Source organism: Diorhabda sublineata, chromosome 9, assembly GCF_026230105.1.
Source record: "Diorhabda sublineata isolate icDioSubl1.1 chromosome 9, icDioSubl1.1, whole genome shotgun sequence".
NCBI classification, from domain to species: Eukaryota; Metazoa; Arthropoda; class Insecta; order Coleoptera; family Chrysomelidae; genus Diorhabda; species Diorhabda sublineata.
In genome coordinates this window covers 19,537,822-19,559,533 of record NC_079482.1, presented here as the reverse complement: position 1 = coordinate 19,559,533, position 21,712 = coordinate 19,537,822, and the positions used below count along the sequence as shown (strand labels likewise).

At 32.8% G+C, this 21,712-nt stretch overlaps 2 protein-coding genes across 3 annotated transcripts in view; one reads left to right on the top strand and one right to left on the bottom strand.

The window, feature by feature from the left end:
- Positions 1-6,439, top strand: part of LOC130448814 (neuropathy target esterase sws) — a 36,526-nt gene extending 30,087 nt beyond the window's left edge. For both annotated transcript variants that reach the window (XM_056786347.1, XM_056786345.1), the window contains exons 19-22: positions 3,980-4,191; positions 4,270-4,523; positions 4,646-4,739; positions 6,167-6,439. In XM_056786347.1, the coding sequence (XP_056642325.1) occupies positions 3,980-4,191; positions 4,270-4,523; positions 4,646-4,739; positions 6,167-6,283 (677 nt within the window). In that variant the 3' untranslated portion in view covers positions 6,284-6,439. The remainder of the gene's footprint in view (positions 1-3,979; positions 4,192-4,269; positions 4,524-4,645; positions 4,740-6,166) is intronic.
- A 2,996-nt stretch (positions 6,440-9,435) lies between these two features.
- Positions 9,436-10,764, bottom strand: LOC130448551 (general transcription factor II-I repeat domain-containing protein 2A-like). The gene has a single exon (XM_056785965.1). It carries the CDS (start codon positions 10,762-10,764, stop codon positions 9,436-9,438), a length of 1,329 nt encoding a protein of 442 aa, XP_056641943.1.
- Between the last annotated feature and the right edge of the window lie 10,948 nt (positions 10,765-21,712).

Genomic DNA, 21,712 nt, shown 5'->3' with positions numbered 1-21,712 from the left:
ACCTACATCAGCCTATAAGTTGTTTAAGTGCGCCGCAATGAGCTTCTGCGTTTGCCAGTATCGAGCTCTGCTCCTATAATTGAAAATTTTTGTGAAATATCGGTATCTGGTATCAGATCAAGCAGATATGTACTCATCCCCTGAACATCACTAATTTCCAAATTTTTCAATCCACCAGATAGTTTCATTCTTAGTGCCAACTAAATTTAATTGTCTAAACTGTCTATAAACTTACTACATTATTTTGGTAACCAAATACTCTTTATGGCAAATTCTCGACAAAAACTCCTCCAACTGCAGATAAAGTTTCCACGCCTTGTATTATCTCAACTCACTCTTCATATAGGCTGTGAAATTTGGTATTATAGACCTTATAGGGGTATATGGCATCGAATACTTCTATCATATGGATGAAAATGCATTATTCTTCAAATGTACGAAGTAAAATAGCAGGACTTTCTCACTTATTCTCATGACTCCCTTTAAATTCAGATAATACTTTTTTACAAAGTTTTGCAAGCAATAATTGGTGTATTGCTGCGTTAGATTCCTCAAGAATCAGGTATTTTTCTTTGCATTCTCACCAACAACAATGTATATTCACCTTTTCAACTGATTTTATATATTCTTTGACGTTTTCTTCAGAAAACAATGTTTAATCATCATATTAGTTCATCCAACACTTGGTTCCCTCGATAAATCATAATTGAATTTAATCTTGATAAACGATATGTTTAGGAGTCTACCTAGGGTACAGATTAATTAATCGTTCATGTATTACAACTTCTTAAGGCAAATTTCATTTTGAAATATGTTCCATGAAAAATATCTGAAATTATCACAAAAAGTTTGTATTTTTTTTTAATGGAATCCTCATTGTTTCGATATTGTTTTGATTTTTAACTTTTAATCAAATGATCTATCCATGCTCTTGAAATACTTTATGAAATATTACTATACACGACAAAGCTGATGAACTGAAAACACAACACTGCTCCTGTCCAAGGTTACTAGAATAATAGAAGGTTTGTGACAATAACAATATGCGTAGTAGACAAGTGACGTCACTGGTTCTTCACAGTTGTGAGAACGGCAACAACGCTAGCATCTGTCAAAATTGTAAAAGTAACAATAAATAACACACATCCTCATAACTCAAACATAATGTTAGTGAGGTTCTGTTTGATATAAAAATATAAACAAAACAAAAATGTAAACATAATGACGTAGCTGGTGTTCTAGCAGCTGATCGTTTGTTTACAAAAACATGCGCATGTCACAAACTTTCTATTATTCTAGTAACGTTGCTCCTGTCAGCAATCATTCATCACAATTTAAATCAGCTGTGTTGTTTATTTAGTCAGTCTGGTATAAGACTACCTCGTGGTTTGAGAAGAAAATGGTAAAAAGTTCAAACTAAGGTTAATCTTGATAAATGGTACGAGAACTTTTTGCATCATCGATTTCAATGGCAAAAAATTGATTTACTGATTTTCATGTCGTTCTACTAAGTTTTGAAATAAAAACGATGGCATTTGCACCATGAAAATTGTATACATGGATCAGTTTGCATTGAAAAAAATTGAATTGAGCTACAAATTGCTCCCTAATCGCCCATGATCCAAATTTATTGTTTCAAAATCTGAAGAGATGGTTGATGATATATCTGTTATTGGCCCTTACAAGAAACAAAGTTCAAGAGTAGTACATTGAAAAATGGAGTGATTTCTCACCCATGATTATGTTTCATTTAAAACTCATACAGTTATTCTCGTAGGGTAGATTAAAAATAAAGAGGTGTCGTTCTTATTGTCCAGAGAAACCTGAAGATCATCAATTATCTTATTAATCATAAATTATTGCTGTATCATATAAGTATGAAAGCAATTGGAAATATTTTTTCACAAACAAGTTATAGTTTTCAACAATTTCTCAAGGTCTTCGTGGATAATCTACATGTTGAGTGTTCATCTGTTTGTTCTGCGCATTAGATTTTTGACAAATAAAAAATAGTTTTCAGATAAGTCAACGCAACGAATTCGCAAAAAAGATGAACTGTAGGATATAGGAAACGTTATTTTTAGGTCAGAGGACATTGACATCACTATTTGTTTTTTTTTTATCAAACAGGATTATTCATAGTCAACAACAAATCAAATACGCAATTGAAGTTGGAGGATGATATTTTAAACATAGTTGTATAATTTACACGTCTTGTAGTATGGGACATTAGTATATGGATTTGACAATATTTGTATAGATGAAATTTAACCAAAACTTCCCATGAAATGTTTTGTGATGAAGCCAAATTTATGTAGAAAATGGAATTTTCTAAATTCACAAGAAATTATGATTGTGAATTTAAATATTAGAACCCAATTTTTTATTGGCTATTTATTTCATTGAAAAACCTGCAATTTTATTTAAATATTTCGAAAAAATGTACATGATAGGTGTCATAATAGACTAATGCCTAATACATGATGCGAAAAAGTATAATCTTATGAGGAGGATTTTCCAGAAGGATCCATGGTTATTTCGAATGGGTACCTGAAGTAACTTTCGCTTTAATTTAAAAACATCTTGCAAATCCACTCATTATTGTCTTTAAACTAGTTTAGAACAAATTCAACAATTATTAATGGCACTATGAGTCCAACATGTCGTTGCTTTAGTGACGACTCTGATACTGGGTGATCGTCGACTGAAAATGCACGAGCTAGCAGACATAGTAAGCATTTCAAAAAGTGCGGTACATCGTATATTAACTGAAAATTTGGACATGAGAAAGCTGTGCGTTTCCGCACAATGGAACAAAAACTGCGTCGTGAAGATGTTTGGCAATGTTTCACAAAAATAAAGCCGAATTTTTGCGCCATGGAAGAAACGTGGGTACATCATTTCACACCCAAAATAAAAGAATAATTAAAACAATGGAGTGAAAAGGAAAAAGCGGCGGAGAAATCAATGAAAAACGGCCGCATTTGATTAAGAAGAAAGTGCTGATTCATCAAGACAATGCACCAGTTCACACATCCGTTATTGTATAACCAAAATTAATGAATTGAAATTTGAATTGCTACCTCTTACACCCTATTCGCCAGATTAAGTTCCCTCTGACTATTTTCTGTTTGCAGACATGAAAAAATGGCTCGGTGGTCAAAGATTTTTCAACAATGAATAAATGATCTCGGCAGTTAATGACTATTTTGAGGAGCTTTACGATTCTTATTATAAAAAGGTTATGGAACTTATTGAACATCGCTGGGAAAAGTGTATAAAGCTAGAAGGAGATTGCGTTAAAAAATAAATATATTTTTTCCAAAATTTCCGTGTTTTCTTTGTTGCGCCAGGCCCTTTTGGGACCATCCTCGTAGACTTTTCTGTGTTTGAAAAATCTACAAGAATTTTTGCGCTTATTCATAACCATAGTTGAAACGTGAGTCCATCACTTTACATCCGAAACAAACAATCAAAACAATGAACTGAAAAGGGAGACCCGGTTCCAAAAAGGCAAAGACTGTTCCATCTGCTGGCAAGGTCACGGCGTCGGTTTTTTGGGACGCACGTGATAATTTTCATTGACTATCTTGATAAAGGAAAAACTATCAACGGCGAGTATTATGCAAACTTATTGCAACGTTTGAGCAAGGAAATCAGGGAAAAACGGCCGAACTACATAGTTCATATTAAAGTAACCTGAATTATTAAGTGGCATTATGAGTCCAATATCCAACAAATGATGCCACATTTTCTCCGTCTACAATCTCATCTCGTGCGTCAAAATTTTTGTTTGTGTCTTCTGTGTGGTTTATTTTTTTTATCTTATAAATCAAACACCATAATCTTCCAAGATGGTGAAGTGGTTGTGCTACTTAATCTTTCAAGTTCACTTCACTCCCGACTGTTTGAATACCACGTTTTCAAATTTTAATGGCTTTTAGATGAATTGATTTTATTTTTAAATGAAATTTTACAGCTGATGTTATGCGTAGTCTCGGAGCGAATCATATACTAGCCATCGATGTAGGTTCTGTGGATGATCAAGATCTGACAAACTACGGTGATGATTTATCAGGATGGTGGTTATTGTGGAAACGTTGGAATCCATTTACTGAACCAGTTAAAGTGCCAAATTTACCAGATATACAATCTCGATTAGCTTACGTTAGTTGTGTTAAACAATTAGAGGTAATTTTTATACTAGATTCAATAATGGAACTAACATTCAAAAATAATATTGAAATGAGAAAAATATCATTTTTGTAGGAAGTAAAAAATAGCGACTATTGTGAATATATTCGACCGCCAATTGACAGATACAGAACTTTACAATTTGGAAGTTTTGATGAAATTCGAGAAGTGGGTTTTCAGCATGGTAAAGCTTATTTCGAAGGTCAAATGAGAGCAGGCAATCTACCAATTTTCAAAACCATTCTAGATGTCCACAAAGCTCCATCATCGAGTGTCTACTCTTTAGGAACGTTCACAGATTTAGCTCAAATGGTCTGCAAGGTTTCAAGGTTAGTACCATGTATATTCTTATGTTCAATTGAACAAACTTGGGTTTCATTGATTTAATATTAATTTATCGATTCCATTTATTTGAAAAAAATTAAACAAATAAGTTTCATTGTGCTTTTAGACCATATGAAGATGAAGAGACTAGCTCAAGCTCATCTTCCGAAGATGAAGAAAGAGATGGATATGCTTCAGAACCAACAGTGGGACTTTCAAAGGTAAACATTTTTTGATTTAGTTAATTTGTAGACCTCGCTAACACTGATCTATCGTGTACCCCAGACTCTTTACCAGTCAGGTAGCAAAGACTTTGCAAAGTGAGCTATCCATTTACATCAGCAGATGTAAATGGAAATGGAATCTGATTTTATTCCAATTAACGGTACTCGATAATGGAATATAACAAGATATTGTAAATTATCCTTCATCCTCAATAACACAGCATCGTATATGAAACTCCCAATATTAGTATACTTTGACTTTTCAAATAATGACTTTTTCATTATTACTTCTATACATGATTCATCTTATGGTTTTTGATTAATTCTATAAATTAATTATTGGTAAAACAGTTTTATTTTACATTTTTACTATACAGTACTGGTTACCAGCCACATTACGATACTGAACTCTTTTCTATATTTACAGCTTTATAGCTGTTGCCTGTACCAGTTTTCTTTTATTTAGCTATCAACCATCACTTGATATTGATATTATAGATTCTTTTTAGTTGGTAGAAAGTTGATTTCAATCATTGAACAATTTCATAGTTGTATTTTTTTCAAAATCAACCTTTATACATTTCTATGTTCTAATTATTGACAAGTCAAAGATTCTATTGAAATAATTCTTCTATTTGTGGTAGGTAGTAGTAGAATATTCGGGAATGTTGTTAATTAATCTACGAGAATGTTATTAAAAGTACCTGGCATGATCTTGAAATGGCAGTAGTTGCTTTCAAAATATCACTGTATTAGAAAGTACAAAATCTGTATAGCATAGAGAAGTTTGAAGTTTGAAGAAAGGCTCAAGGACTACGCTAGTTTTGTCTTGGACATTGACAAAATTTTTCCAATCTTGATTCTATAATGTTTTTTCATATTTTACATTTATGTTTAAATTAATTTTGTCAGAAGCGTATTCTTCTCTAAAGAATTAGTCTATTTATGAATTTCTTCAGATCTGAAATCAGTTTCTATTCATTGAGTATGCTGTTTAAATAGATAACTTCTCGTTCCTATTGCATTATATGTGAACTAGTTTTTGAAAAATCAATTCAACTAGTAACAGTAACAATTTTCACTCAATTATCTCAACTCAACTATTTAGTTAATATACATGACTGAACTTCTTTGAGTTTCGTATCAATCATTATTACTCTATTCTTATTATAAAAAGGGACTTATTGCAGATCGCTAAGAAAATTGTATAGAGCCAGAAGGAAATTACGTTGAATAATGAATAAGTTTTTTTGCAAAAATTTTGTTTTTTTGTTGTGCCAGGCACTTCTGGGACCGTCTTCGTAGACTCTTCTGTGTTTGAAAAATTTACAGGAATATTGGCTTTAATAACATAATTGAGGAGATTTGATTATTTTTTTTAAACGTTTCATATTATATTCATAATTTATAAATGTTATTTCCAGAATAAAAATATCTTAACGAGGAGAGCTGGAGGTTCCTTGTCGTTGTCGGAAAATGAATTGGAGTCTGATGTAGATTTTGATGTTAACCAAAGAACATTCGAAAAATTGCCACACTAGCCAAATAATTATTCTATTAGTTATATTGTATATTTATTGTGTTTGTATAGACATTTTATTGTGTTTAGAAATAGTTTATAGTAACTTAGATATACGACTTTGTAAATATCAGGTTTCTAAGAAATATTTTCTATGAAATAAACTTATGAATTACTACTGTTTGTTTTTTTTTCTCTATGGATTTGTTAGATTTTTATTTTTTGCTCTGGATATTAGCAAATTCTGTGTAACTGTATAAAATATGGAAGATTCTCAAAGTAAAAGTTCTTGAACCCTTTTTCGTTCATAAAAAAAATTGTAAAGAAATAAAATAATATATTTAGTTATTTTAAAAATTATCACCACAAAAAAATATTCACAAGCTGAATAACTCAATTCACAACAAAATTATTTATTAAGCTATAAATAAAGTGGTTTCAATAATCTTTCTACTATACTCGTTGGATGTCAAACTATTAAGAACCCAGTATCCGTGTATATGCTGTCTTAAAAACTAATCTTATTGTATACAAAAGCTATCATTAATTATAAAAATGTTCGTTAGAGTCACATCAATATAAATTAAAAGTAAAAAATTGATACATTAATGGAACTTCGAGGGTCTAAGGGACACTATGACGTTGGTTCCCATTAGGAGCGGTCAGTGTACAACAAATCTTAACGAATACAATAATAACTAGAAATTAGGTATGTAAATTGATGGTTTTTGACAGTCACATTAATGTAAAACAAAAATTAGGTAATGCGAGACGATACGTTAATGGAGAGTTAAATAAGGGACACTTTGTTTCACTTAACTATATGATTAACAGATTTCCGCAAGAGATAGCTTATATCTAACAACGAATATTTTACTGTACATAAAATTTCGTCCAGTGAAACTGCTAAACCCAGTAAACAATCGATGGGTAATAGATAAGCCCGGCCGCGGTAGATTTGGGGTCCGTTAGGTAAGATAGGTATAAAAATTAAGTGATTTTTCAAAGTATTTTTCGACATCCGCTGTTTTAAGATGTTTATAGAAAAATTGAAAAATAGCTCTGGCTGCCGATTACAAAGGTTGCCATATCACGGCATCAAAGCTTTTGTGGGAAATATTAAAAAAGGGCAACCATTTTTTTTGGTTGTAACTATCCCTGAAATCTGGTGAAACGGTACACCAGCTAAATCGCCGACGATAGGGAATAACGCAGCGGCAGCTGTGTCAACCCGCCCCCCTATTTTAATTAAACAAAAAACAAATAGAAAAACAAAAATATATATATACAAAATATATCCCGATAACCGAAAAAACCGTTTTTACTCAACTGGAGCTCTCTTTTCTTCTTCTTCTGGTCAATGGTTATTCGCTTTTACTCCTTTTCGGTCAGAACAGCACAACACCATGCAGTCACCTCAACCCCTGCAGAGGGGCAACTCCTATATCAGGGCCAACTCCAACAAACCTTCCTCCTATAAAAAATTTCTCATATCCTTCCTAAAAATCATCCACCGAATCTCTCTCTCTCTCTCTCTCTCTCTATTGAACTAGTTAATATACTAAGGGTTGAAATTGTTTTAATAGGAAAAGTTCAACTGTCGATTTTACTCTAATTTTTGATTATAATTAGGTTTTAAGATTACATACTTCGATATTGAGTATAACTAATTTATTTGCAAGTCTTTTGCAAAAGTTTGGAGCGCTATAATTAAAAACCTATGCTTTTTACAAAAAAAGTTTCAAATAGAAAAACAGGGTAAAAATTATTATCTATAAAAATGATTTCCACAATTTTTGCCCTACGACGCACGATTCGCGATCTATTCGATATGGCAGATGACGCGGGGCCCCCCTCGACGCCCTCTTACATTCAGGGGACACCCAAACATATTCCAAAAGAACCGTCCTCTAGAACTTTGCATTATGAACCTATTTTTTTGCTCTGACGCTTGACCTATTCCTAATACAAATAAAATTCTTGTGTTGCGTTGTTTATTGACAAACATTGGAAAATATATACAATTTCACCCTTATACAATCAATTCCATATAGTTGTATCAATCAATCAGTCATTCCCATATCACATCTCATCAAAAAAACTCTATTTACGTTTCCATTAATACAAAGAGTGGCCTCATCGCAAAACATAACATTACTTAAAAATTTGGATCGTTTTGAACATTTTTCCATCATTAGATCTGCAAACTCTTCACGTCTATCAAAATCGTCATCTGACAACTTTTGAATCAACGTTACTTTGTATGGATGGAATTTATTATCATTTCTTAAGGATTTCGAAAAGCGAAAAATATGCAGGGTGATCCCCATTTGAAATAAAAAAGTTCATTATTTTTCCGGAAAAAGGAAAGATCTGACAACAATGTAAATACCACCATAATACCGTATCACAAGAACCTTATACACAAAAATTTATAAAAATCGTACAAGCTGTTTCCGAGTTAATTGAGGCGTTCCATACATAATACTCACTCTGTATATTCAGCAGTCTAGAACATATTGTACGTATCATTTCAATTTTATTTTCATCAGTTTATCATTATTTCTTAGTGCTATTGGTTAATTAGAACTGGTTATACAGTCTACCGTCAAGTACAACGAGTCTACCCGCACTCCTGATGATATAACAGTGAACATCAGAAAGACTTGCCTTAAGTAGAAGATAAAATCAAAATTGTTCTTCGTAAACCATAGTTTTTTGACCTACGAGTATGATCGTTATTATCAAAGGCTTCAAATCCGTTAATTTCGATAATATATAATTGATTGCGAGTCATAAGTACAATGTTCTTGATTAGATAATGTTTAACTTGAAGTAATTTTAGATTGTGATTATATAAATCAGGTATGGGCAACCTTTGACATGCTGAGGGCCAAACTTTAGCGTGCAAAACGTTCGCGGGCCGCGTTTAAAAGTACTTAGTGCATTTTAAAGTAGTGATAATATTTTTTTGCGATAGATATTAGACATGAAATAATACGACAATGTTATTATTGTATTATGTATTTAATATTGACATGTATGTGTATATTGACAATGTGATTATTGTATTTATTAAAATAACAAAATGAAATTTTAAAAAATGGTACAACATTATAATTAAATAGTTACATTTGAAATTGTTACAAACTACAAAAGTTAAATACACTGAAATCAATGAGACACTTGAGCTTGAATTTGGGAAACTAATCCATCGATATTTGGATGAATTCTACTGATACAAAGACGTAAAGAATTTTCCAAATTATCGTCAGTCAGTCTTATACGATGTGTTGATTTATTAACTTTCATCAATAAAAAGAACTGTTCGCATTTATAAGTACTGCCAAACGCAGAAATGAATCTTCTTGCGAATTTTCTAAGCTGCGGAAAATTGTCTTCTTCTAGGTATTTTTTGTAGAAATCGCACAACTCTACGTCTTCAAATTTGGATTTTAGGAGTGAGTTTTCTTGAATCTCAATTAACTCTATTTGTAAGTGTATTGGAGCATTTTGTACATTACATTTTGTAGGAGTAGCAAATAAATTGAAACATTCTTCCATGTTTTTGAAGTCGCTAAATCTGTTCGAAAATTGTTCCGACAGTAACTTGAGTTCTTCAGCATATTGAGCATAAGCAATATTTTCATACGCAGAGAGCGTGTTGAAATGGTAACTGTTACCAGACTGCATCTGTGACTCCCACAAGCGTAGTTTGATATAAAACGCTTTCAAATGGCTGTACAAATCATTTACTAACTGTCCTTGTTTTTGAAGATCCAAATTTAAATCATTCAAATAGCCTGTAAGATCGACCAGAAATGCTAAATCACATATCCATTTTGGATCACTCAATTCAGATAGTGGTTTATCTTTTATTTTCATAAAGTCTGCTATCTCATTTCTAAGCTCGTAAAACCGTTTCAACATTTTTCCATTGCTCATCCATCTGACTTCGCAATATGTTACGTCGTTATATTCAGCTGATATTTCATCCAAAAACGTCTTGAACTGACGATGGTTAAGCCCTCGGGATCGAATAAAATTGATGGTTTTTACTACCACATTCATAACATTGTGGAGTCGAATGGACTTAGAACACAAGTTCTGTTGGTGGATAATGCAATGAAGGACTATCAAATCATCTTTTTGCACATTTAATTCTGTTGCTTTTTCATTCAAAATTCCGATGAAACCTTTTCGTAAGCCGACCATAGAAGGTGCACCATCAGTGCATACTCCAATTAATTTTGACCATGACAGGCCAAAACTTGTGAATACCTTTTGAACTTCATTAAAAATATCCTCTCCTGTAGTAGTTGCTTTTAGCGGCTGTAAAGCTAGCAATTCCTCAGTAACAGTGAACTCCTTACCAATATCTCGAATAAATATAGCCAGTTGAGCTGTGTCAGACAAATCGGTGGTCTCGTCTAATGCTAGGGAAAATGATTCAAAACCAGCCATACGGTCAGTCAATGTTGTTTTTATATCATTAGCCATCATTTCTATACGTCGAACAACAGTTCGTCTTGACAAACTAATTTTTTCAAATTCATTTTTCTTTTCAGGACACAAAACACCGCAAACTTCTAACATAAACTCCTTGATAAATTCTCCTTCGGCAAATGGTTTTAATGCCTTTGCCAACCAATTTTGAGATAACTATAAAACTAGCTTTCACAACATTATCAAGTTGTGTTATCTATTTATGAAACATTTGTTGCTGTTTTTCAATATTTGCTCTAAGCTTCTGGATTTTGTCTGTTCTTAATTGTCCTGTCAGTGAGTGCTGTGTAGCATGCTTAGTTGAGTAATGCCTCTTTATATTGAATTCTTTCATTACTGAAATGGATTCATTACAAAGCAAACAAATAGGCTTACCATTGTGCAAGATAAAAAAGAATTCTTCAGTCCATTTTTCTTGAAACTGGCGACCCTTTGTATCTACTTTTCGTTTCTTTCCACCAGACATCATTTTTTTTACTTTTCTTTCAATGTACTTAATAACAAACTATAGTTAGTAACCACTTAAGATGCACACAAATTCTCAAAGCAAGTTGACTGCTCTAGGCGTTCGCTAGGATATCGCTTGTCTGAGTTATCACCTCGGTAGCTCAAATAGAACTGAACTAACTTTCGGGCTATCCACCCGCTTATATAGACAAAATGAAGGAATAATCTGGAATAAACTAGTTTAGAATAATCGAGAAGCAATAAATAAAATCTTTTGATGTGTAGCCCGTGAGGCGGTAAACTTCAAAGAATTTGATCGAGCAAGCCGAGTGGCGGTGATTATCAAAGAGTGAGGCGGCAAACATCGAAGGTTTTGATGTTTGCCGCCTCACCGTCCCTCCCGTGAGTAAACTAAGGAAACACAAGGAAACTTGTGTAGGTTATGGGATTCATTAGTCTATTGATGACTCCACATTTTTATATTCTATTCATATCATATCAGGTGCCGGATAAGATAAAAAGCACAAACAAGTGTTTTCTTTTAAAGATATTTACTAGTATAAGTATATCTACTAGTACTAAGTATAAGTACTTAGTTTAGTGTAATATTTTTTTAATTGGGTTTTTCCAAAATGTCTCGCGGGCCGGATCATATCTTAAACGGGGCCGAATCCGGCCCGCGGGCCGGTGGTTGCCCATATGTGATATAAATAGTAAATAGTGTTTAATAAATAAATTACCTCAACAATTTCTGTGATTACTTTTACTGTTTCGTTCTATTCACCACGACTATTTATTTAAAACTAACTAACTGCGCTAACACAAGAAACGAATAAATAGACTCCTAGAAATTATTAAGAAGAAATACTGTAATAAACTGCCTTCTATAATAAAAAGCGCGTCCACCATTTATAAAAAACAAATGAAAGACGCCGCGAATTCACCGAATTTTGAAATTCAATTGTAGCTGGACAGGACCGATTTCGCGAGCTTGTTCCTAACAATAATTAGTCACTATCTACAGAAGAGAATAATATAACAGCAGAATTGTTCTTTATCTATGAATTCAGACGAGACAGTTTCTTATTATTTTTTACCCTCTCATATGAAATTAAACATTTTTTTAACTATAAATGCTAAAATGAATCAACAGTTAACAATGCAGGCTTCCATTTGCATATTGGATCAATGTATTCAACAACTCCGTTCTCTAGTAGAATGAAGCTCAAACTCGGAGCTGAACAATATCGATCGATATCATAAAAAGGAATAAATAACTGTGCGCAAGAAGGGTGCCGCGTTTGCTAACAATGGAACAAAAACACCGTCTTGAATATGTTTCCATCGAGTATTTCACAAAAATAAAGCCGAATTTTTGCGCCGATTCATAGCCATGTATGAAACGTGGATCCATCGCTTCACATCCGAAACAAAAGAACAATCAAAACAATGGACCGATATTGGAGAACCGGCTCCAAAGAAGGCAAAGACCGTTCCATCTGCAGGCAAGGTCATGGCGTTCGGGATAATTTTCATAGACTATCTTGCGTTGCGTTGCGTTCGCCATTTATAAAAAACAGATGAAAGACGCCGCGAATTCACCGAATTTTGAAATTCAATTGTAGCTGGACAGGACCGATTTCGCGAGCTTGTTTCTAACAATAATTAGTCACTATCTAGAGAAGAGATTAACATGTTCTTTATCTATGAATTTTTATCCTCTCATATGAAATTAAACATTTTTTAACTATAAATGCTAAAATGAATCAACAGTTAAGAAAGCAGGCTTCCATTTGCATATTGGATCAATGTATTCAACAATGAACAATATCGATTGATATCATAAAAAGGAATAAATAACTGAACGGCAAAAAATAAAATATTTCAAAACAGCACCTGAATGTTCCAGTTTTCTTTTTTACTTTGAGGTCAACCTCAATATTCAGGAATACCTGCTTTTAGTGGTTTTATGTTTTATTTGTGTAGCTCGGTACACAGTCAGTTTTCAGCACCAGAGCGCATAATTAGGCATTATAACCAACATCAAAAGGTCCAATCCAGCAACGCCTTGCACCGTCTAGTACTTTGCTAAAGTGTTGCTAATAAATAAACTTAAAAAATTACTTAATGATGAGTTTCTTGATTCATAAAAAGTGTAATTTTCAGTTTAATAATCATCAAATAATAAATATGATGAAAAAAAATACTTTTATGAATTCATATTGACATGTTGCTCGCTATAGAAATAAATTATATATATAGAAATTGAAGATTGCAAAGCCTTCATAACTTTTCTCGAAAATTCGAAGTAAGACTAATGCACTCTTTTGTAACATTTAAAAATCATCTGTTCAAATTGGACGTCTACTAATAAATGGGTTATTCAATTATTGGAAATTATTCGATTCTATCCGTTACACGAAAAATTCGCTGCATGAAATCGAACCTTAAAGAATTCGAAAAAGTATTTTCTGGGATTAGAGCGCTCAACCTTTTGATTTTTGACAATTTTTATATAAAGTTGATAAAATTTTTGTTTGTCCACTCTAGAGTATCCCGTAGTTTTTCTAATTTGCTCTCTCCTCCAACGTTCTTGTTGCTATCACCAAGGACATAAATATTACTAGTATTGCCGCATAGGAGTGGGAGTTACGTGCATCTCAAATATATCAGAAACAGGAAAGATTTTCGTTAACTGAATCTGACATGACGTCATCTAGAATCGCACCATGACCAAATGCATGTTGGCTTGAATTGTTTAGACTATGGAGGGTAGACTCATATTGGAGAAATTCACAAATGTTTATAGATAACAGTTCAAAAACTTTTGAGAATGGCGCTGGTGTAGACAAAGGGTATGATATGAATGTTTGAAAGCTAAAAACGATAGTTCAATAACTTTCCACAAGAGTGCTCGTAACAATTCGGAGAGGTAATTTCTTTATAAACGAATTAATGTTAAATTTCATTTAATTTCGTTGCAACGGACACTTTTTCCCCACAGAGAGGTCTGATGTCTATCCTCCGTAACAAATTCAAACACGGAGTTCGATTTTAACTGAATCCAGCTAAGACATGCAGTTGGTTCTTATTCAGGATGGTGACACGCATATTTGAGTCATCTTATAGACAGATCGTATGAGTATCAGTCTCAGTATAGACATATTTAAGAAGTATTTAGTAGAATTCTATATTTTTATTCTCTAGCAAATGATTCTGGCTAGTGTTTTATTATAGTAGTATCCAGATACTATGTGGTAGTTCCGCCACTATATATTGCTTGAATTTAATAAAAATTTAATACAAATAACACACCAACATTTGAGAATAAATTCTTACAAAAGTATGATGATTTTATTTAGATTATTGAAAAATATTCAAAGACTACAGTGTAAAAGAGGAAATAATTTATGATTGAGATATACTTTTATGTCGTATTCGATAATTAGTTGAACGATAATATGTTCATAAATTGCTTTCTGTGATTTTTAAGTTCAGGAAGTTCTTATCAAATTTGTACTTCAAAAATAAATAACGAAGTTGAAAACCTCTTCTGAGTTTGTTTCAAGAGTACTCAATATATTCCTAATTATTTTTGTTTGATAAAATATTTATTCAAAGGATGTAGATTTGATAATTCTCTTTGATAAATCATGTAGGTATATTATAAAATCGTGATTAGTTTCGACTCTGAAAGATTGAAAGGATTAAAAATAGATAAAGGAGTATTATGAGAGCTGCTATTTATATTTTTGGCCTTGACATTGACCTCAACCACAACAAACATTTTGTCATTTAAGTACTCTATTGTTCACATTTATTGAATGAGCCAGTTGTGTGTTATAATTATTTTTCATAACCCATTTCCAAAATAACATTTTTTTTTTCAGCTACATGAGATATTTTTTCTGAATTATATCTTTTAAGGTACGCTAACTTCAAAAATAACTCTCCATCACATTGTGGCACAGTAATCACTTCGGATTTGTTTATTCTAACATTCAAGTTTTTGAAGAAGTTTTTCCTCACTTTTTTTATCATTGTGGTGATTAGCTACAACAAAGTTTTGTCGAAATTCGAAATTCTTCTCTTAATTGGATACATTTATTACAGCGAACCTGGGCCAATAGACTAATTTCTTATCGCTTTTCGGAAACTACGATTCGGGATCAAATAGATCACTTCTCAGTTGATTGTGGATCCTCTTAGAATGAGATCAGTTTTAGAACGTCGCATTCCGTTTTCTGTGGAAAATTTTAATTTAACACTCACCCTACAAAAATCTTTATTTTTATTAATTTATTTTTTGTATGTTACCTCGTAGTACAAAAATTGTAGTCTTGAGTAAGCCGTCAATTACATTTCTCGTGAGAATTAATCATGACCATGGAAAAGCAAATAATAATTTCAAATGTTCTAAAAATACAAACGAAACAACTCTTCAGCTGATCGACGATATACTAGAATATAAAGGATTTGATTATAAGAGACCTAATTACTTAATAAGCTTCCAAACGATAAAGAACTTGGTCCGAATTCCTTTTCGAAAACTCAGATTCTGATCGGGTTAATCTGATCATAGATCATCGAAAAGACCCTTATAAAACCCGTGAGAATTTTGTGGATGTGTGGACTCTTCCACAAGGCATAGTACCGTCTACTTTCATTAACCCCACATAATTCAACTTTGCGATATCACAAATTACAGCAAAGCGTGTAGCCAGTCCAGTTAATGTTTCTTCAATCGTGTGAGTTGATACAAAACAATCATTTCTGCGTCTACTTTCACTAATTCGTTCTTTTCACTACGACTATTTATTTAAAAATAACTAACTGCGTTAACACAAGATCACATTCTTTGAGTTTAACGATATTAAGAATGATGTGTCATAAGGAATTGTCTCTTCCGAAAACAAAAACATTTTTGTAGTAAATAAACCGCCTGCTTTTCAGTCGGCGAAAGGCGCCGACTGAATTTTAGGCACGAATTTTACGATAAAGTGAGATGATGTGTAATTTGTGACGTCTGAAGACAATTTGATAGATTCGATTAAGTAGACAGTCTTCTTCCTTACAGAAGAGGTTTTGAGTGGTTCCCCTTTGTCAGTTTAGATTATTCACTGTATATGATGGTTATCTTTTCAGTGGCGAGCTGTCACGAAGCTGTCATGGATTCGTGACCGAAAGGTTAGACTCTGCTGGATACCTGGACACAGCAATGTAGAAGGGAATCAAATGGTAGACAAACTAGCCTAATTGGGAACGACCAAGAGCGGTGACGAAGAGGTGGGCTTGCCACTACCACCGATCAAATTGCTGAGAGACACGATAGATAGAATATTAGAGGGAGAGCATAGCAAGAGATAGAGTAATAGAGATGACTGTGTCATCTCACGCTCCTTGTGGCCGGTGCTACAGAAGAGGAAGAGAACAGAACTGCTAGGCTATGGGAAAGCCTCGATCTGAAGGGTCCTAGCAGTGATTACCGGTCACTGCACAGTAGGCTCTAGACTCAGGAAAATGGATATCAGAACCGACGATCTCTGTGCAGAATGCAGCGTAGAGGAAGAAACAATAGAACACCTAATGTATCACTGCACAGTATTGGCGTCGAAACGACTACAATGCATGAGAAGTGAAACATTGGAATGTCTGGAAGAAGCAGCGAAGCTGGGAGTTGAGGACCTGAAGGGAGATGGACTTGAAGGACCTGGCAACGGGAGATGTAGGGAAGGGGAGTGAAATGGTGCTGAGTGAAAAGTCAGCAAGGGCATCACAATGGGTCTATGGCCTCCTAGTGAATCTCGGCTGAAAAATGGAGATCACCCTGTTAACCTAACCTAACCTAACCTATGGTTATCTTTGACAATTGCCAACCTTTCAACATATGCATTACAGTTTTCAAATAAAAATTAATGTTCAAAGTAGATAATCTTTTTAATTATAATTTTAATATGAGTTGTTTGAATGAAAACATCGTCATCCATAACGTCATTTCTGGTTTCATTTGTCTGTATAATCCACTTCATCTTCACTGATGAGAAATGTAGTCTCCACACCAGGGGAGTCGTTGTTTCAGTAGTAGCACAAAAATTTTTCAAATGCTACGGCTTTTAGTTTGTAGATCACAGACTTTTGAATGTCCTCCAAGGTTCCAAAATGACTTTTTCGGGAAAAGCAAAAAATAAAAAGACCTCAAATCATAATTCTAGTTAATTAGCAATTCTATCAACGCAAACGTTTGTACATCTGTTCAATTGTGTGGTGTTTCGGAACTATTATGACATAAATGTTTAACAAGTCCAAAAAGTCTATTAAAATTTGATGTAGAAGATTAAGAATTGATTCGGGATATCAACAACATAGCTATTTAGCAGTAAACCAATGATAGCCTAACCTAACCTAACCTAACTAATGATAGCCAATATGGGAGCTTACGGTCAAACACGCGAAGAAGACTATTACTTTCTTTAAAATAAGATCAGTGATGGACAATTTAGATGAAAATAATGAACTAAAAACATAAACATAAAAAATGAAGGAGACTCAAATTAACGAAAAAAGTTGAACTGATTCTAAATTTTTACACGATTGACATAACGAAACGTATGTAAGAATTCTCATTTTTATTCATATTAAACTCATCTGTACGTGTATAAATAAATCCTTTCAGTATATCAAGGCATGGTCATGACCTGCTATTGTATAGAATTTATGTCACTGCAATGGCCTAAATAGATAGGTTTTTGCTAGAATTTTGTATTCATGGTCTAGGAGAGTCTGTAACGATTATTTATTATCATCATTTTCAACGAACTGACATTGAGTCAATTCTATCAGTGGTAATAAACGAATACATATCCTCAAGGTCGCTCAAAAATTTCGCAGTGGAAAATTCTCTTCAAGAATGTGTATAATAATTTTAGACTTTGACTGTTTTATCAAATATTATTCATGGAAATGATATCATGAGGAAAATCGCACTAGAAAATATTATTTTCTAACATAAACATGTTCTATTCTTTTATACGGATTTGTTTTTTAAGTAACCATATAATATATGCCCTTTTAGAAGGCTTTTTTATCGTAATTATATTGGAAACAACATTAATGAAGTTCTATGAGGATTTTTCTGACTAGGTTGGTTATGCTTGAAAACATTGGAATCGACATTTTCAGATATTGAGTAATTCTCAACACGTTTTTTCATTTACTTTTATATACTGGGTGTTTTAAAAAAGGTGACCGCGTCTTTAGGATAGGTACAAAACTAGAAAATAATTGTGGTTTGCTTAGTAAAAAATGTTTGCAACGCATATTCAAAATAAATGGCGTTGAAGGATGTACGCACTTTTTAAGATTTTGCCTAAATACTTCTGGCAGCCGGTGCATCCCATGAATCTATTTTTACATCCGACAACCATAGAGGGCGCTAGTTATACGACTCGTAGCCAGTACATAACTTTTTTATAGTTAGATTTTTTTAATCAAAATTTCAAGTGAAACTTACACCAAAAAGGTATTCTTGGTGAAACTTGTGTACCGTTATCGGTATATTTTTATGTGTAAATTATGAAGTAATAACTGATACTGCTATGAAGTAATGAACTATACAAGTGTTTTAGAAATTTTTCTATGAAAACTATGCTGAAAATATAGAAAATACCGAATTCTGAACGAAAACTAAGACGCGGATCGGAAAATAATGTCGGTTTTTAACAATTTTTGACAAATTTTTATTTTGAATCAATCGTTCAAGGTTCATCTCACACAGGGTATGGTCTTGCATTGTCTTGTTGCAGAATTGACCCTTTCCTGTTTGAGAAAATGATCAAGCTTTAAATGAACTAAGAATTAGTTTTACAGGCTTCTTTATATATAAGTTTTTATCTTATACAATAATAATTGTAAAATTAGATAAATATATTTATGATTCATTGTAGTTAATGAATAATTGAAGATGATACCTTAAAGGGGTTAAAGTTGACAATTTATAAAACTGGCCGAAATAAAAAATATAAACAATTTATAGTAATGATAAACTTAATGAGGCTAGAGTTCGTAGTAATAAATAATTAATTGATAATGATGCGCCGCGGTGATAAGGGTTGTTTTGGATTACTTAACTGTAGTATTATACAGTTCTCCTGAATTGGAAATGTCTGAGCGTATGTACAAAACTAAAACAAATGGAAGCTTGTTAAGAAAACGAATTAAGAATAAATAACGCTAAAATCAGCGACTCAGAACACACACATCTAATTCTGTTCACGGATACATGAAACCGCCATCTCCTGTCATTCCAACATAGGTTGTAGTCTCATTCATCTCCCCATAGTTCTGTGGAAGCTTCCAGAAGGTCTTCTCTTCTCATGAAGGTTTGCTCCGGTGGCTATACACTCTTAGCGTCACTGATAGATTTTTAATTTTTTTCTCTTTGTTTCATACCTGAGGGAGTGCTTAGTGCTTTCAAAGTTTTTTTTCCAAATTGCTTTATTTGGTGTATACATTTTTAATGGATTTTCCAGCATAAGTAATATACCTTGAGAATACTCAAAATTGTTTTCTTAAGTATCCTGTTTAGTTTTCCCAGTTTCTAGTCTAGATATATCAATAGTGAAAGCGTAGTTTGTTATAAGTAAACTTGCACTTTTATTATAAACATTTGTTAATTTATATATGGTTGAAATAAATGTATTACGTTGATCAAAGATATTAATAATTTAATGTATTAAGAGCAGCTCTACAGAACCCTTAGTTTCGTTCGTATTGATTATGACGTACACCTCATTTGGAGTTAATTATTTCTATTAAATTAAAACATGTCAATGAAATGAGTACAAAAGTATATAGTGAACTTGCAAATATAAATTACGCCTAAACAAGAATTATCGTAGGATGCGTATCTTCAAAATTGCCGGAGACAGTACATCCGGTTAGCCAGTCATATTTGAAAATAAGTAAAAAGATGATAGTACGAAAAAATATTTATATACACGATTTATCTATTCTCATATTAGTATTTTTATTTGTTTATATGAGTAACAAAATATAAAATCACACAAAAAATAGCTTAGGAGAGGAAGTGTGAGAGGAAGATGATATACCGACTCAAAAACAATATCTGAATGTGAACAATTGGTATCAATCCTAAATAAATTGCAATAGGATGAAAGTTCTTAATTTGAATTAGCAAACGTTTAAATAGATGATTCGGAAGCTCTTAATTTTAATTAAAAAGGTTTCAATGGAAGATTCGACTTTGTTTTTATTTAAAGTACACTAATTTTCTTACACTTTACGCCTCTGCAGATCTACGTTTCATACCATAATCGAAAAGTCTCGAATATGGAAACGGTTGGAGGAACGGTTGAGATCTTAAACTTTTAGCCGATTCTAACAATACAGAATATCTTCTGAACATTTCAAATGCGCATACTCTCATCCACGAACGATTTACGAATGTCTAGTTTGATGTTCTTATGTTTTTTGACCTACATAAACTTATTGTTAATAGTTTGCTTTGACCTTCAGATTGTGGTTTATAATTCAGGCTTTGTCGTTTTTTTTAAACTGAATCTACACTGAATCGTAATTTCACACGAAGATGTATAAGCATCGGATTAAAAATCTTCATACAGATCTGAGGATACATAGGACGCATTCGAAACGTATTCAGAGTTAGAACACATAATTTTTAATCCGGAATGTTTTCATACTGCGCATAACATTAACATTGACATGATGAGACACGTTCAGAATTTCTATCGCGTATAAAACTATTTTAAGACGAGAATGTTTACGGAAAATTAGATATGGCTCCATCTTTTCTCAACATTTGCATACCATAACCATTTTTATGGTTTTCATACCAATTAAAATTATTATTAGCAGCTTTGTTCTGAATCAACATTTCATAATGAAAAACAATAATTGAATTATAACGAAATCTTCATTTTTGCATGAATTCTGTGCTATTAACGTGTCCCTACAAATCTTACCATGACTCAATCTCTTTCAAGAGAAATAGTTGAATTGCTCATTGTGTTCTCCTCAACGGTGGCTCTTCTATCAAATGAAATAATGGAAATTCGATACTGATCTGTGAACAAAACATTCACCCTCCCAAAACGAGTGTAGAAAAATATTATAGAAGTAGAACCGAATTGAGGTACGAAAGTATAGAATCGCAGCCTGCGAAGAAGAATGTGAAATAATGGGCTTTAAAGTCGTGTAGTAGAAATAGAATATCCAGAATAAGTTGAAGCTGGAAAGTCGTTATTGTGACAGAGACATTCGGAAATGCGCATGATCGTCTTTACTAATGTTTACATTATATTGCGTCACTGAAACCGCCTCTGTAACTGAAATTTTGATATGATTATATATTCCGCTCTCGCTTTCATTTAAATAAGATAAAAGCCTTTTTTGAGATAAATTGATTCAATTTGGCAAATTTCATTTAGTAATAAATTTACAGTGCAAAGTGTCACCACGT